Here is a 16,951-nt window from a genome sequence, read left to right on the forward strand (position 1 = left end):
TGAAGTGTTATGAAGAGCTCTTGGGACTGGATTGCCGGGTTCCAATTACCTCTTCTCTCGGAAAATACCTGTAGGGTAGAAATAGCAAAGACTTCATACCATAACAAAGATTTTAAAGGTAACAGCGCAACACGCACAAATTCAAAAACCAAAAAGGGGACTGAGTAAGGAAAGAACCCGAACATACACAAAGTTTATGCTATCACATATAATATTATCAGGAGTAGGGGTATATCACCGCCACACCTGATTGCACTAAAGCAAATCCAGTGAAATATTTTGGATATGGACAAAAAATTCTTTTAGGTTAAAGCTAAACCATCCATTCCCACTGGACCAGGAGACAAATAAATTTGATTAACTCAAAAGCATAAGTCTGTTAATATTTACAAGTATATGAAGAGAGATACCTTGTTGTGACCGTAAGAACCACCATACTGGAGTGCAAGAGTGTCACCCATTGCCTCGTACAATCACATCAAATCATCAGCTAATGGGAACTCAAATCACCGATTGCCTCGTACATTGTTGCTGGTCCTGTGATGGTGACACAGCCAAGGTTGTGCTGTTTGCCTTTTGTTCTTCGATTGTGCTGTTTATAATGTTGAAGGTGTTTTCATGCAATTTTTGCCTGCAGAGTCAAAGTTGGTCTGTTGTAGTTCAGAAAACAACATGCTTCTCTATGTAAGTTTCTAATATGGATGTATCACATCTGATTTTCCTGGCATGGGAAATTCCGAAAGTTTTTTTTCTTTCGCTTTTGAATGATATCCAGTCTCCCCCACACACACACAACACACACACACACACACAAACACTCCAGAATATACAGTTCGACAAACTTTATGCAGCTACACCTGCAGCGAGGGCATCACATGAATTAAGAACATAAATGGCTATTGAGTAGATAGATAATAGGATGATTGGGGAAAAAAATTAAACATAACACATATTATGTCTTGAATTTATAGCCAACACTCACCACCATGAACATAGAAAAACGGTGAAAGCATGTAAAACGTTGTCAGTTGCAATGCTAAAGGAAATATAATAGGAAATCTGAAATGAAGTGCTAATTTTTTTTTTACAAACACATGCATAAACTCGATACTTCATAGATATAGTAGGCTTTTGATGGGCTCCTTCCTCGACGACCACGCTAGAAACCACCACGCATAACAGTGAAATTTGTCTGAAGTCCTTCTTTAGTTCTGTTCGATCTAACCGGAATTGGAAGCGGCAAAAACCAGTACTGGAAAGAGTTCATGAAGAAAGGAGGGGAAGTTGAATGAACTCAGTATTAATGGTAGTTAAGTGGGTATTAATGGTATTTGAGTGGGTATTAATGGCAAGGCAACACCGCATTACATGTCAATATATATGGGGATTTGGTTTTTGCCCTCGAATTTACATAAAACTCCTTTGCAGTATTGTGTTGTAATTGAAGGGTATAAATAGAAATAAAAAATTAAATGATGAAATAGTCCTTTTAAAGACATTGAATAATATTTTTTGTATTTAATTAGGGGTATTAGGTGGTTTCTAATTTAAAAGGCCAGGTTAATTATGGTGTATTTTACTAATAGAGATTGTTTTATTTGAAGTAGAATTTTTCTTCTCTCTCTTGTGTATTTCTTTATTAAATAAACCTATTGAAGTTTCAAATTTATGAGAGGACTATTTAATAAAGAAAAAAAAAAAGAGTTGGAATCAATCTCTACTAGTAGTATAGCCTATAATGATCATGACCTCTTAAATTCATCCGGGACTTTTTCTGACGCATAATACCCTTGATGAATAATAAAATCAGATGCCTACCTATTTATTAATGAGGACTATTTTGTCTTTTGATGTGTTTATAAATTTTCAGTACCAATATTGTCCTTAAATAAAATTATTGCTTAACACCTTTAAATAGGGCCAATCAGTCTTTTCATGTGAGAATATATTATAAAACCAAATCCACGCAATACTCAACTGTACGCATTACTATAAATAAATGTCATTTATTAATTATTAGTAATAATTGGGTTATTTAATAAGAGTTTCATTTAATCAGACTAATCTGAACCGTCTCTTCTCCCTTCTCTCCCATCTCTACAAGCTTCGATAATTTTTTTACCAACAAAATTCGGTCCGCATTTTCTTTCAAAAAACCCCACTTCTTCTACATCTATCTCTCCCAATTGATATAGCCAATTAACTTTGTTCTAATATCAATACCACAGGGACTGAACGCATGTGAAAAGCCATATTTTTCTCGTAAAGAGACAACATTTAGTTCGTTTGGTCGCTAAGACTGCATCTCTTGACATTAACCACATCTCGCACAAAGGGATCAGTGCCCGTTGAATTTGATCTTTGTGATATGAAATGCATATCTTTTTCTCGATTCTCACAACTTTACATTTCAGTTCTAGGGATATTGACTTTATCCGGTGCTGCTTCATTACCGGTTCTTACGCCCGTCTCTCTGATAAAGATAAAGACTAAAAATTGCTCAAACAATCAGCAAAGGGGCCTTTAACGACCTTGACAAGTTATCCATGGCAAATGTGGAGGTTAGATTTGTTTTCTCCCTTAATCTGTCTTTCATCTTTCTTTGTTCTGCAGAGACTAACTAAATAAGATAATTGTTGGATTGAAAATTTTCAGGCCTATCAACAATAGGTAAGTGCACAATACGGTACAAGGTCTGTTGTATCAAGCAAAAAGTTAGATGCTGCTGAAAAATGGCAAATATACAAGGAAATTGTTCCTAACTTTGCAGATACACCATCAAGAGCAAGTTCTTTACCAGAGCAGATGGGTACGACTAAAGATGCATCTGATTATCTTTGGTATACCTACAGCTTTGACCATAAGTCTACAGATGCGCAGTCTGCTATTAACATATACTCTCTTGGACATGTGGTGCATACTTTCATCAACAACATATATATAGGCAGGTCTTCAAACACTCATTTTTTATTACAAGATTAAAAGCTTGAAATAAAAGAAGCTCCTCAGACATTAAGTTTCTTTTGGGCAAGTGATCCATCTGCTAACTCAAGCTAGCATAATTAAGGATTAGGGTTTTCACATTCTTACATTCAACATTTGTTGTTTTTTGTCCTACAGGAAATGCTCATGGAAATCCTGGTGCTAAGAATTTCAGTCTTAATCAACAGATCTCACTAAGTAATGGGACAAACAATATTACCTTGCTAAGTGTAATGGTTGGATTACCGGTACTGATTCCATTCCATCTATTCCAGTTCCTCTTTCATAGTTAAAATTTTGTACTTCTTGATATCAAACTCTATCATATTTCGATTTCTTCATTACTTTTTCTTTTCCAGTTTGTATACTATAATGTATCGGCAGAATAAACTAACAATGATTACAATGTGAAGGACTCTGGAGCATACCTTGAGAGAAGGGTTGTTGGAATACGTGGAGTGACGATTCAAGGCACTGGACAAGGACCACCTCAGGATTTAAGCAAGAGTGTATGGGGATATCAGGTGTGTAATTCTAGCTAAGAAAAGCTTTCTAGTTTTTATAATAATTGTTATATTCTAAATTATTTGTTAAATAAATTGAGGTTTGCATTCATATGAAATAACGTAAACAAATCCATAAGTTGTAACAATTTTATTAGTATATATTAATACTATAAGACCCCATATTCAAACTTTGCTTAGGTCCCGATTGCCTTGAGCCGCCCATGATAATGGCTCCATCCTCTTCATTGGTGGTTATTGACTTATTGTCACCGTAACAACCCAGTGTAAAGTAACAGACTACATAATGGAATTTATTATCTTTTTCAATACAGAGGAAGGAAAGTAATAATTTTATTTGTGATTTTTCATTTTGTGGAAAGAAATAAAAATGGATGTGAAAAAAAAAATTGATTTGGAGAGAATGAAATAAATCTTTGAATTGGTTAGATTTTTATTAACTATAGTTAATCAATAATTGAAGAGTGCTCATAGCCGTCATAGGTGGAGATATGATAGAGAGAGTAGTCTGATGGAGATGTGCTGGAGACTTTTCGCTCTTCGTTGAGTGAAATTTTTCTCGTTAAAGGCGCTCACAATACTGTAAGAGGACCTGACAATTCAAACATGTTTCCTAGATTCGTTTGGTTGTTTTTCTTAGCCGGTAGCATTGCAACTGCCTTAGAAGATAATGGTTTTCTTTACAACGGCTTCAAAAATGCTAATTTGAGCCTGGATGGCCTAGCGGAGATCACAGGGAACGGCCTCTTGAGGCTAACCAACAACACCAAGCAAATGACAGGTCATGCCTTCCATCCGAAACCATTTCAGTTCAAGAACCTGTCATCAAATGGTAGCACTCTTTCCTTCTCTACTACTTTTGTGTTTGCAATCGTCCCCAAATATAGTGATGTAAGTGGTCACGGTATTTCCTTTGTTATCGCACCATCAAGAAGCCTAACAGGAGCTCTACCAAGCCAATATCTTGGCCTTTTCAATGAGACCAGTAATGGAAATCCATCCAATCATGTTGTTGCTGTGGAGCTTGATACTATCGTTAGCAAAGAGTTTGGTGACATAGATAATAACCATATTGGAATTGATCTAAATAACTTAACGTCAGCCGCATCTGCTTCTGCAAAGTACTATCTCGATCGTACTGGTGTCAATTACAAGAATCTAAGCCTAATTAGTGGCCAACAGATGCAAGTCTGGATTGAGTATGATGGATTGGAAAAAAAACTCTATGTTACAATTGCCCCAATTAAGCTAACTAAACCCCAAATTCCACTTCTGTCTTTCTCACATAATCTTTCATCCATCATCTTAGACTCCATGTACGTGGGCTTCGCATCGTCAACAGGCTCAGTTCCAACATCACATTACATCCTAGGATGGAGCTTTCAGATGAACGGGCAAGCACAGCCACTCCATCTATCACGACTTCCCAAGCTCCCTCGTATAGGACCTAAGGAGCAGTCCAAGGCTGTGACGATTGGACTACCTTTCATTATACACGTTTTTGTGGTAACCATCATTTCTATCACATTCTTTGTGATAAGAAGGAAGAGAAAGTATGCGGAACTATTCGAAGATTGGGAGCTTCGTTCTGGATCTCATAGGTTCTCATACAAAGATCTCTACATTGCTACTAAGGGATTTAGGGACAAGGAGCTCCTCGGTATGGGTGGCTTCGGTAGAGTTTATAAAGGCGTATTACCCTCTTCGAAAATTGAAGTTGCAATAAAGAGAGTCTCCCATGAATCCAAACAAGGGATTAAGGAGTTCATCGCCGAGATAGTAAGCATGGGCAAGCTTAGACATCGAAATTTGGTGCAACTTCTTGGATATTGTAGGCGAAAAGGTGAGCTACTCTTGGTGTATGACTTTATGCCTCATGGAAGTCTAGATAAGTTCCTCTTTTGTCCTTCGAGATCGAGGCTTAACTGGAGCCAAAGATTTCGAATCATCAAAGGTGTAGCCTCTGGGCTAGTTTATTTGCACGAAGAGTGGGAACAAGTTGTGATTCATAGAGATGTCAAGGCTAGCAATGTGCTAATCGATGGTGAATGGAATGGAAGGTTAGGTGATTTTGGGCTTGCACGATTATATGACCATGGAACAAATCCTGAAACGGCGGATGTTGTGGGGACGCTCGGTTATCTTGCACCTGAGATGACTCGAACAGGCAAGGGAACTACGAGCACCGATGTTTTTGCCTTTGGAGCTTTTATTCTCGAAGTTGCATGTGGAAGGAAGCCAATACAGCAGCTGGCATCTGATAGGAAGATAATTCTGGTAGACCACTGACCCAAGTTTGGTAAGTGATTACATTACTGAGGAAATGGAGTTGGTCCTGAAGCTTGGTTTGCTTTGTTCTCACAAAATACCCGCAGCTAGACCAAGCATGAGGCAAGTGGTGCAATTTTTGGACAAAGACGTTCCTCTTATGGAGTTATCTTCGTTTGGTTTTAATGCCGGTTGTATAACATGTGGACAGGAAGGGTTTGAGGAATTTGTTTCATCATCTCTTCATTCTTCGGATCTAAATTATCCGAGATCATCTTCAGTTGCAGGGTCAGTCCTCTCATCTGGTCGTTGATGCTTCTATACAACTTATAAACACAATGTCCTTTGCAGTGCTGAGTTCATTTGGTGCGGGATATGAATTATCAAGTACATGTTTTGAAATCTGATGCCAGCAAGATGTACTTTGAAATAAGTTAACCGAGGATTAGTGATGTAAGATAAGATAAGTACCTAGTTGGTCTTAGAAGAGTTTTAATTAGTAGTTAAGTAATTTTTAAGTTTGTGTCTATTTAAAATCATTGCTTAGAGTTCAAGAAATCATATCTATCTTATCTTATATATAAAGCGGATACCAGATTTCCCAATTAGTCTCCGTATTCCCGGTTTTAACACAAAGTTTTTAATGGGAAGGGTACCGGAAAGTTAGACAATCACTTACTTTTTGTTCTTCATTGAAAGGATAAATTGGTAATTTACATTTTTTTTTCAGGACTATAAAACGCAACATCTTCAGAAAACAAACCGAGACACCGTTTTGCGGTTTCACAATAAAAAAAATATAAAAAATGTTCGTTTCGTCTTCTCCGATATGCCCAATTAAAACTCGATGAGTTTGAAAATTCAAATGCGACCAACAAATCATGCTATTGGGATTAGCTATTTTTTCCCTCCATTTTTCTCTTTCTGCACAGGAGACTTCCAACCGGTAAGAGTTTTTGTTGGATTAAGATATCTCTTTCTCTCTCTCTCTTCTAAAACAACCCTTTCTCTTTGAAATCCAAACTCTTTCTCTCTTACTCTCTGAAATCCAAACTCTTTCTCTCTTACAAAACAAAACTCATTTCATCACATCCGATCAGAACATTTGCGTGTGGAATTTGAAGCTTCAATTATTTCATATAATTTCTGAATGAAATTAAAAAAGGAGGGTTTTGGAAGTGCCTCCAAAAATCAAATCTTTTGTCGATGGCGTTACCAATGTCCCACTGGAAAATATACAAGAACCCCTAAAAAACTTTGTCTGGGATTTTGATAAGGCAGATTTTCACTACTGGGTTGATTTTTCAATCATTTTGATTCTTTCTTTGAGAAGTACATAAAGTCGAGGATGGATTTGCAAGTTGGGGATAACTTTTTGGAGGCTGATCCTCCCTTCCCAAGAGATGCCGTTCTCCAAATTCTACGTGTTATTAGGATCATCTTGGATAATTGTACAAACAAACACCTCTATAATTCTTACGAGCATCATCTTTCGTTTCTGCTTGCTTCTACTGATGCAGATGTGGTCGAGGCAAGCCTTCAGATTTTGGCTGCATTCTTAAAGAAAACAACAGGGAAATGTTCTATACGAGCCACTTCTTTGAATTCGAAGCTTTTTGCCTTTTCTCAAGGTTGGGCAGGAAAGGAAGAAGGTCTCGGATTGATTGCATGCTCCATAGAGAATGGGTGTGATTCAGTTGACCTCTTCAGCAAACAGAAACACCGTTTCACGGTTTCCCAATTAAGACAAAAGAAAACCGTTCGTCGTCTTCGTTCCTGACCAATTACCCCACCCTCCCATTCCCAAATTAACATTAAAATCGAAATTCCTTATGTTCTCATTCTACTTTCTTCCCACCAAAACTCGATAAATACCCGCCGAAATTTCTTCGATCGCTGGTAATGGTTTTCTTTTTTCTATCTTATTTCTATCATCACCTTCATTTTCTAATTTGAGGACACCTTCCGTTTGCCTCTTTTCCTCTATTTATGTAGATATCATTAGAATTTGAAATGAATCGATGTATGTCTAATTTTCACAAGTTTATATACATTTTGAACTTTCTATTTTCTGCAACTCTAATGTATTTGCTATTGCCTGTTTCGTATGCGGTTTTTTTTTCCTTGATTATAGGCGATGGCTTTGAGGATTTTATGCTAGGCAATGTCTGAAGATCGAACTTATGTCAGGTGCACCTCTTATTCCTCTTAGTATGCAATGTCAATGTTTGGTCACTGGTGTTTCAGTGTCAGAAGATCGAAATAATGTCAGGTGCGCCTCTTACTCCTCTTAGTATGCAATGTCGATGTTTGGTCACTGGTGTTTCAGTCTTCAGAGTCAAGTTTTGGCACCATTTGATAAGAAGGACCATTTACAGATTAATTGTTGCCATGTCCCATGAATTTTGTAGGATGTTTTACTTCTTCTTTGAATCACGAAACAACAAAAAGGATCCTTTGGTTATATGGTTGACTGGAGGCCCAGGATGTAGTATTGAATTGGCTATTTTCTATGAAAATGGACCTTTCACTATGGTTGGGATAAGGTATGATCATTTCTGTCTAATTTCCTGGTTCACTTTATCTGCTGGCCATACTATAGAATAAATGATAGTAAGGATTTAGAGCATAGAAATTAGGTTATTGATAAAGTAGAGATCCTTGACAATTGTTCTCTTTAAAAATCAGTCGCTAAAAAGATCTATCAAGCATACATCCATGTAATGCATTGTGATAGTCCTGTACACCAACAGTCTCAACATACTTTCTGCTCGTTATGCAGGCATCAAACCTTTTGTATGTCGACCAGCCCACTGGAAATGGTTTCAGTTTTAGTTCTGATAAGCGCGACCTTCGCCACAATGAAAAGGCGGAAGGTTTAGGGCGATAATCACAAGTTTTTTTTTTTCATTTTTATGATTTACGGCGATAATCACAAGTTTTTCAGTTGTGAGGGAGTAACTAACTTATAGCTATTTGACATACTTTTTTCAGAAGGATCAGAATTTTTATCTGGTGTAATTGTTAAAAGAGATGACTAAGAGTGAAGATTCTGGTAGTCCTGGATGGAGTGCTGCATATTTTATGCAGACTACTGAAGATGTTGCAAAAGTTGTTGTAGCAGTAGCTACTGCTGCTGCAGCACCTCGTTCCCCATGTCCTTCTGCTGTATTTTCAATTAAAGATGACAATAGTCAATTTCAAAAATTTCAACGCCAGTTCACAAGGGTATTAAAAGGCTCCTCACCTCCTGTGTTCGAAGTCAAGAAAGCGGCATATAATCCCAAAGTTTTGACTAGCCTGAAGCGTCAGTGGGCAAGGTTTCAATTGCATGCCATGGTATGCTAATCTCTTTCTTTGTTCTTCTTCTGATCAAGTAGTTGATGTGAATTTTGCTTAAATTTTCACTTATTACACTTTGTAGTACAGCAGAATCAATCATTGATAATCGTTTGTGTTAATGAAATCAGAACTTAAATATCAAAGTGTGAATCTTCTTTATGGAAACTCCCGACAAATTTGATGGCAATACTGTTTATCAATCTCTTAAAAAGAGTAGCACTTTAGTCCGAAAAATGAATATGCAAAGGTGCCTTCCAGAGAGTTCATTTGTTGCAAAACGTCAAATTCATTTACCTTTGTGTTTCTTATTTAGTCTCAGTATCACTGTTAGCTCTGATTATCTATGTTCTGCAGGGTCACAGATCTATAAAAGATCCTTTGAGGCTATTTGAGAGCATGGTAGTTCTTGGACTGCATCTTAATATCGATATCCGGCACTTGAACAAATTCATTCATGGGAGAAGGTCCGAATTTTGATTCAAATTTCATTTAGGTTCATTTACCACTTCCTTTGGTAAGCATAAATTTGCTTGGTTCTGTGGGTTTTTTTTTATTCATTGTCAATGATATGATGTCGTACCACATGAGGTTAGTTCAATTCTTATTGGTGTTGGTTTGTTTCCTCCCTGATTTATTCGTGGTATTTCCTTTGGTTGATTTGATACTTTTTACTTAATAGGGCAACATAAGCAAGCAAGTGACCATTTGCAATTTTTTAACATTTTCTTAGTGCTTGATTTGATTTGATTTTTACTATTTGATTTTAATTTATTTTATTGTGATTTTATTTGTGTTGTAGTTTGTTATTGGCTTCTTAATGCAAATTATAGTTGCTATCGAGATCGAGAGATCGAGTACCACTAAAATCCAGGTCCACGTCTTAGTTTTTTACATAATTCAATGGTTAACTATAGAATTAAGAAAGTACATGAAAGAAAATTGTCTTCGCTGGTAGTGTCTATTTAGGATCTTATTTCTCTTCCCTCCGTCATGTTTTCTCTTAACTAGACATGTTAAAGTAAGTTCTATGTTGCTGCAGAGTTTTATGATGCAAAAACTTAATTGGAATGTATACTGCGCAGTACATGGAACCAAGTTCAGTCGTTGCGATAGAGAAAATTGCACCTTACATGACCAGCTCTTTCCAACGCCTCTTTCGTCTGTGACAATTGATATACAGAGATAAGCACTCTCCTAACCACTTTTGATATTGGTAATATTGTTTGTGTTGCTGGTTATTATTTTTGCAACTCTGTGTAAGATGTTTTTTTCGTAACTCCTTTTCAGGTCCTACATCTATTTGGTGGTTAGTAATATTGCAATTGGTGTTAATTTTACTTCAAGCTTCAGTGCTACTAAAGTTGTTTTTTTTTTTTTGCACCTTTTTACTTATTCTTATGTCACTAGCTGCTATATATGTGGTAGTTTGAATTTATTAACAACCATGACTACTCTTAGGGTTGATTGAATATTTGATTAACGTTAAGGTAATTTTTGGTCTCAATCTAATCAACAATAACAGGTGTGGTTATTGTGGTTCCTGTAGTTGTTTAGCTATGTTGATTAGGGATTAGAATTTTTTTAGTCCCTTCAGGTTTATTTGCTTGCTTTTCACTGTTTTTTTTTTGTGTTAGATGGCTTCCAGTATGGAACTATGGATTCTATGGCTTGATCGTTATTGGACAGCACGTACGTGATGAAGTGCAGTAAGAACTCACTGGTATAATCTGATTTTCTTATAGGCCTTTATCTATTGGTTCATCATATCGTATATGTATGCATCACATCTTAGAATATATGAAGAAACTTAAGTGATTATAGTGAGCTTAAATGCATCTTGGCCAATTCTCAATGTTTGAGCTAAATATGTGTGTATGGCTTCCTCATTGATGGTCACAATATCAAACTAATCATTCATCTCTTGCAAGTTTGTGTTATTTGTCATGTTGTTAACTGTTCTTAGACAAACCTTTCATTTAAACTTGGATAAACATTTCATTTCAATTTGGTGTTGGAGTTTTCCATGTATATGAGCTTAGTTTTTTCATGTATATGTCCTGGAGCCATAGAAATGTTAAAAGCACTCTAAGCTCTTTGCCCCCTGAATTTACGGTGTATTATGTCTTTGATATTTGGGTTTTGATTTGAAGTGTTGTCCTTGCCATGGTACTTTATTATTCTCACACTACACAGTAAATATTATATCAAGCTACATAAGAGTGAACTGCCCTTGATGAAAGGTTGCAGTATATAATATTGTGATTGCTCCCAGTAAAATGCTAAATTTCGCCAAGACTTAACCATATATTAATTTTTCCATTCTATATTTTACTCCCATCTTTTGGCTTCTGAGTACTTGGATTTCTATACATAAATGACTGTTAGCAACAGTCCCCTCAAGCGTTGATTTGTTAATTTATTCCTTATATATTCTTGATAATGGGTTTGAATGCAAATTCTTGAGGGTTTGAAGGCTGTACCTATTTCTGTGGTTGGTTGATTCTTGAAATTTGGTATTAGAGCTAGGTTTGGAGACATGGTTAAGTGTTTTGAATTGAAGGGAAAATGATGTTAAGGGAGAAGGGAAGCTACCAAGACAATAATGAGTGTCATAATGGAAAGAGTTATCACTGCCATTGGAATTCTTAAGCTAGACGTGGCTAAGGTTTATTAGAACATGGCTGTAGTGCATTTAGGTTAAGGTCGAAGCTACTAACATGTGTACCTTGAAAATGGCGTTAATGATGTTGTGACACTTTGTTGTTAGCAAGCTACTTTGTGATGTGGTCTTGGGACGGTAAATATTTACTGTGCGAGCACGACGCGTTAGCTCAAAAAATTTGTTCTATCTCTTTAGAGTACTAATACATCATCTTTTAAGCTTATTTTCCAATTTCTTTAAAAATGAACTATTTAAAAAGACCGGCAAATCAGCGGGGATCGATGGTAAGTGTTCTTAAAAGTAACAAATTCACAATATCATGAAGAGAAAAATAATCAGACTTTGTTGGTTATTGTGTTAGTAAAGTATGTTTTTTTACTAAATTACATTTGAATGGTTTATAAGCTTATCGTCCTTTTTATTTTCTTAGAATGTAACTATGCAACCATTCTATCTTTAATTATTCTACTTCTCGGATTGTTATTTTTGTATTCCTTGATTTGATGTTCTCAACTACATCTTATCTTCTTGTAGATGTGAAGAAATAGATTCAAGCTTTTGCCTCTCAGACTATTGCATCCCGTTTCCCATCTACATTACAGTCTGCTTTCAGCGCTGTCTGAATTTTTCATTGAAAAATACTATTGGTTTGCATAGTAAACTGGAGTGATTGAATCAAGAGAACGAAAAAAAAAAAGGGAGGGTTGTACCTGGTTTTGTTTGTATTTGTATTTTTTGATACCTGCTAGGCTATTTCAGACTGCAAATAGTTCTGCACAGTTTAATTTCTTGATCACTAGGCCCAAACTTTCAGTGCTTTGTAAGATGAGAATACGAGAAGGCTGATAGAAATTGAAGTTCCAAAAAGTGTATTGGCTTGGTTTGCTGCATTTATATTACATGGTACTCGCAATTCAGCCTCTGTGTAAATGGTGCTCCTTATACCTGAGAATTGTTTTTCATGTTTGCTTATGGAAATGGTTCTAGAGCTTTTCAGTTGCATCGACTTTTAGTTTCTATTTATTTTCCTTATAGGGTTTCTCTATATACTCAAGGGGAGCCAGAACAATGGATATCATGTTTTTTGTTATCAATCTGAAATAATATTTACCTCGTGCTATTTCTTGAATTTACACTTCATATATCTGTACTCTCTGTGTAACCTCCCAGCAGTAGTTAGTAGTTCAATCCTAATCTACCTATAGAAGAAAGTCAGATACTGAAAGTATTTTTTTTCCTGAAAGTTCAATATTAAATTAACCAAGTAAATGAATGATTTAGAATCCAATTAACTTTTTTACAGTTCTTAATTGATTCAAAGGTTGTTGAAACGCAGATAAGCATTCAATACTTTTTGTATGTTTGAACTTGGAAGTTTCAATTTCAAAGTGGGCTGTTTTGAGTTTAGAAGCCTAGAACCAAAAAAAGTCGTCAGCTCCTTAGACCACTTTTCATTTCTAGGAGAGAGATAACAGTGAAAACCATTCTAATTTACATGGCGTTCATTCTTTTCCCCCAATTTTTCTTTTCTAGCACGTGCAACACACGTGCCCGTTTACTAGTAACTATAGTTTCTCTACTGTTTTATAAGAATCAGGGGGATTATTATTATGATTTGAATTACAATCAAGAATTTTCATCAATTGAGTTATTTTTCGTATTATCTCTTTTTCTCTCTCTTTCTACTCTAAATCTTCATCTTCATCTTCATCTTGCTTATTGAATTGTTCATATTCTTATTCATCTTAATTTCTTATCTCTCTTCTTCGATCACTAATCGAGAATGTTGTATCTCTTTCTTCTAAAATACTACTTTGTTCTTCAATTAAAGTAATTAATTCATTTATAGGCATATATTGTATGAAGATGGTTGTATTCAAGTAGGGTTGTCAATGGGTTCCAATAACCCGATAACTGACTCGAAACAAACTTGATATATGCAGGATAAGAAGTTCCACTTTTAGGATAATTGCATTAGTAGAATTAGCAAGTTGATTTAGCAGTTTCCTTTACTCTGTTTAATTAGATTTAGAAGTCTAGATTTCTTAGTTATCAAGTTTAGCTTATCTATATAAAGATGCCAATGTTACTTGTTTCAGCAGGAAATCCAATTATATTCAATCAAACAAATTATAAATTATCTCAAACCTAATAATTTCCTTCTCCAAATATTCATCTTCTTCAATCTTTATATCTACTTGTTTGTCTAATTCTTGAACGAATCTCATTCGTTCAATTCTTCTATTAAGGATTTTCGCATCCTTTCATCTAAAATACTACCTTGTTCCCCGGCCCATCGAAAAGTAGTTTCGGTTCGGTAATGTGTTCAATTTTGAGTTTCGATAATATATTGGTTGGGTTTCGGGTTTCCCATCCACCTAACCGATAAGATGATATTTTAATAATATTTATGATTAATTTTGTGTAGGTTTATAAATTGTGTGGCTAAAATTAATTGGTAAAATATAGTATTTGATTGATTTCAAAGTTTCTAGTTCATAATGGTTTGGCTTGCAATATATCTTATCAGTTCGGTTTTGAATGCACTATAATATTATCGGTTCGGGTCGCTTTCAGATACCCTATTATTTTACGATTTTCTAATATTCGACTCAAACCGATCCATTCAAAGCCCTATGTTCAAGTTCATGTTTATAATTTAGAGTCAAACATAACTTATATGTTTTCCTTGTTTCAATTGAATGACTTGTATTTATTAAGTTGTTCCTCTTTGCTTTTGCTTTTGTTATGTTTGATTTGTATTTACATTTGGAATTCTTTTTTTTTTAAATAATTGTCAATGTAGAATTTGTAAAAAAAATTGTCCGTGATTGGTGGTTGTGTAATTGGAAAGAATGTGTAGAAACAGGTTGAAATGTGAAAATGGTCCTAATTTGTGTGCTTTTATTCTTCAATAAAAATAAGTGTTTTGCCACGGTTGAAAGCAGTGGTGAACATAGTATACTCACGGCATTTGCATTAGCTTACCGTAGGCAAAACTCAACTTTTGCTACAGACCCTTCCACAACTCAAGATTGTGGCTATAGCTACAGCCACGGATTTTGCCACGGCAATAGCCAACACAACTGCCATGGCTATTGGTTGGCTTTTGTCACCGCCATGACAGCGCCACCCAAGAAGCCCACAGTTGTGCGACGGACTTTGACTGTGGCTAAAAACCTGTTTTCTTATAATATAGAGTCATTGACTGGTGTTTTCTTTTGAATAAGTTTTGGAGTTGAGAGCAGACCCCTACCTGTTTGATTACGGGTAGGGTTTTTATAAAGGTACCACTTATTTTACCAAGAGCTCCTATAATGATGATTCGAAATTTTATCTAAGGGTAAATCGGTCATTTTACATATTAGTTGGGTGGGGGTGCTATTATAGAAAATTATGTGTAGATTGATCTTGGTGACGAGTATTGGTATTTATGCCTTTTTGGAAACGAAGCTATTGATTTTGATCTTGTTTAGTTTGTCAGCATATCGAGTTAGCGTTTAATTTTTGAATTTAGTGTATGCGTAAGTTGAAATTAATATCTGCAGTGCGTCGTGATGATGAATGATATTTTGGTAATGTAATTTACGTGTTATTAAAGAGCAAGCTAATAGGTTTATCAAAAAAAAAAAAAAAAAAAAGAGCAAATAATTAAAATGCAAATTTAATTAATGATTAACAAATTTTAGTGGGTGTTTGGTTCGATCGATTTTTCTTAAAAACACTTTTATGAAAAAGTATTTATTCTAAAACAGTTTTTCAAAAAACATTTTTCTTAAAAGCTATTTTATCAAATCGATTTCACACACTATGTTTACCGATATATTTTTGCTTCCTAGGGGAGTTCATTTGCCTTTTAGCTCAAAAAAGTTTCCTTCCAAAGAAAAATTTTTTAACTTAAAAACAATTTATTTTTGGGACCAAAAGTGTTTTTGCATTTATTTTTTCAAAAATTTTTTCACTAATAAACACTTTTTCCAAACACCCTTATGTTTATTTTCGCATTAGTCGATTTTTATTTACGACTTAACTTGATAATTTATTATTGAGAATAACCATTTAGGTGCAGTGGTCACTTTACTGAGTACTAGATTGACTGGTTAGTTTTGGGACTAATAGGTTCGTTGGTTTTCATTTTAGGAGCAAATTTCTTAAAGTGTGGCATTGGGCGACCTGTCGGCTGTCAAGCTCAAGTTTAAGGTTGGGCTAGTTCATGGTATGCACTATTTTGTTTTTAAGTTTGGGTGCTATATGTGGCGTTGGTTTTTCTTGTGAATGATTGAATCAGACCATAGCATGGCGCATTAGCTAGGGACTACCTGATTTATATTTCTTCGTTGTCTTTTGATTGGTTAAACTTTTAACTTTGTGATTATCAACAAAAAAAAAAAAAACTTTTAACTTTGTATATTGCATGTGTATCATGAGGTGTCAATTAATTAGTGAACTAGCAATTCGACGATTCTTGCTATATACCATATACTTAATTGGATTGAGTATGATGGATTGGAAAAAAAACTCAATGTTACAATTGCTCCATCATCCATCATCTTGGACTCCATATACGTGGGTTTCTCATCGTCAACAGGCTCGGTTGTGTTTAGGTCACATTACATCCTAGGATGGAGGCTTAACTGGAGCCAAAGATTTCGAATCATCAAAGCTGTAGCCTGTAGGGGAGGGATATCTTATCATGCACGCGTGCAACATAAGCGAACTCAGGACGCCGACCCTCGAGACCGAACTGTGAGCAGCTCCCTCAGGAACACCCCCTGTATAGCGACCTCCAAGAGCGATCTACGAGAAAGGAGGGGCGAAGATATTTCAAATTTGAGCACATGGCGAGCGCCCGTGTAATGATAACCATCGGGGGTAATCATTACCCATCCCCGGGAAATAGGGGTAACCTCGTCAGCACCCAATCAGTACATGACTTATAATATAACCAGCTCAACACTCATTCACGATCTCCACCTTACACGTGTACCATATATACACACGTGTCTTCTAGATTGATACTTCCCTAAGCCTATAAATACCACCTGATTGAACTACGTCGGGCCTGATTCCTCTCTCCCCAGAAAGAAAGAAAAGAGAAGAAAAACTAAGAAGATGATACGTAGGCAGTTCGCTCAAGAGCGAACCCGGTCCCAACAAAAAATCCAAAACACCC

At 35.8% G+C, this 16,951-nt stretch overlaps 2 protein-coding genes and 1 pseudogene across 3 annotated transcripts; all 3 read left to right on the forward strand.

Moving 5' to 3' along the window:
• The first annotated feature begins 2,492 nt into the window (after positions 1–2,492).
• On the forward strand, positions 2,493–12,799 carry LOC147495380 (uncharacterized). The gene is made up of 12 exons (XM_086564030.1): positions 2,493–2,561; positions 2,656–2,944; positions 3,121–3,230; positions 3,396–3,506; positions 7,909–8,046; positions 8,186–8,320; positions 8,557–8,650; positions 8,769–9,113; positions 9,471–9,580; positions 9,916–9,987; positions 10,156–10,836; positions 12,313–12,799. The coding sequence occupies exons 8-10, from the start codon at positions 8,808–8,810 to the stop codon at positions 9,932–9,934; spliced, it is 435 nt and encodes a 144-aa protein (XP_086420156.1). The 5' UTR covers positions 2,493–2,561; positions 2,656–2,944; positions 3,121–3,230; positions 3,396–3,506; positions 7,909–8,046; positions 8,186–8,320; positions 8,557–8,650; positions 8,769–8,807; the 3' UTR covers positions 9,935–9,987; positions 10,156–10,836; positions 12,313–12,799.
• On the forward strand, positions 2,547–3,524 carry LOC147495381 (beta-galactosidase 16-like). The gene is made up of 4 exons (XM_086568366.1): positions 2,547–2,561; positions 2,671–2,944; positions 3,121–3,230; positions 3,396–3,524. Exons 1-4 carry the CDS (start codon positions 2,547–2,549, stop codon positions 3,522–3,524), a joined length of 528 nt encoding a protein of 175 aa, XP_086424492.1.
• Positions 3,855–6,384, forward strand: LOC147495382 (L-type lectin-domain containing receptor kinase SIT2 pseudogene; annotated as a pseudogene). The gene has a single exon (XR_015197477.1). The product of XR_015197477.1 is annotated as an L-type lectin-domain containing receptor kinase SIT2 pseudogene (transcript).
• Positions 12,800–16,951: the final 4,152 nt, after the last annotated feature.

This window comes from Coptis chinensis, chromosome 6 (assembly GCF_015680905.1).
Source record: "Coptis chinensis isolate HL-2020 chromosome 6, ASM1568090v1, whole genome shotgun sequence".
NCBI lineage: Eukaryota > Viridiplantae > Streptophyta > Magnoliopsida > Ranunculales > Ranunculaceae > Coptis > Coptis chinensis.

Bases quoted from the DNA above. Each gene is read 5' to 3' on its own strand.
- LOC147495381 (XM_086568366.1), top strand. The intron at 2,945-3,120 runs GCAGGTCTTCAA...TTTGTCCTACAG, and splicing joins CATCAACAACATATATATAG to GAAATGCTCATGGAAATCCT. The intron at 3,231-3,395 runs GTACTGATTCCA...TACAATGTGAAG, and splicing joins GTGTAATGGTTGGATTACCG to GACTCTGGAGCATACCTTGA.
- LOC147495380 (XM_086564030.1), top strand. From the start codon at position 8,808: ATGACTAAGAGTGAAGATTCTGGTAGTCCTGGATGGAGTGCTGCATAT. The intron at 9,114-9,470 runs GTATGCTAATCT...TATGTTCTGCAG, and splicing joins GGTTTCAATTGCATGCCATG to GGTCACAGATCTATAAAAGA.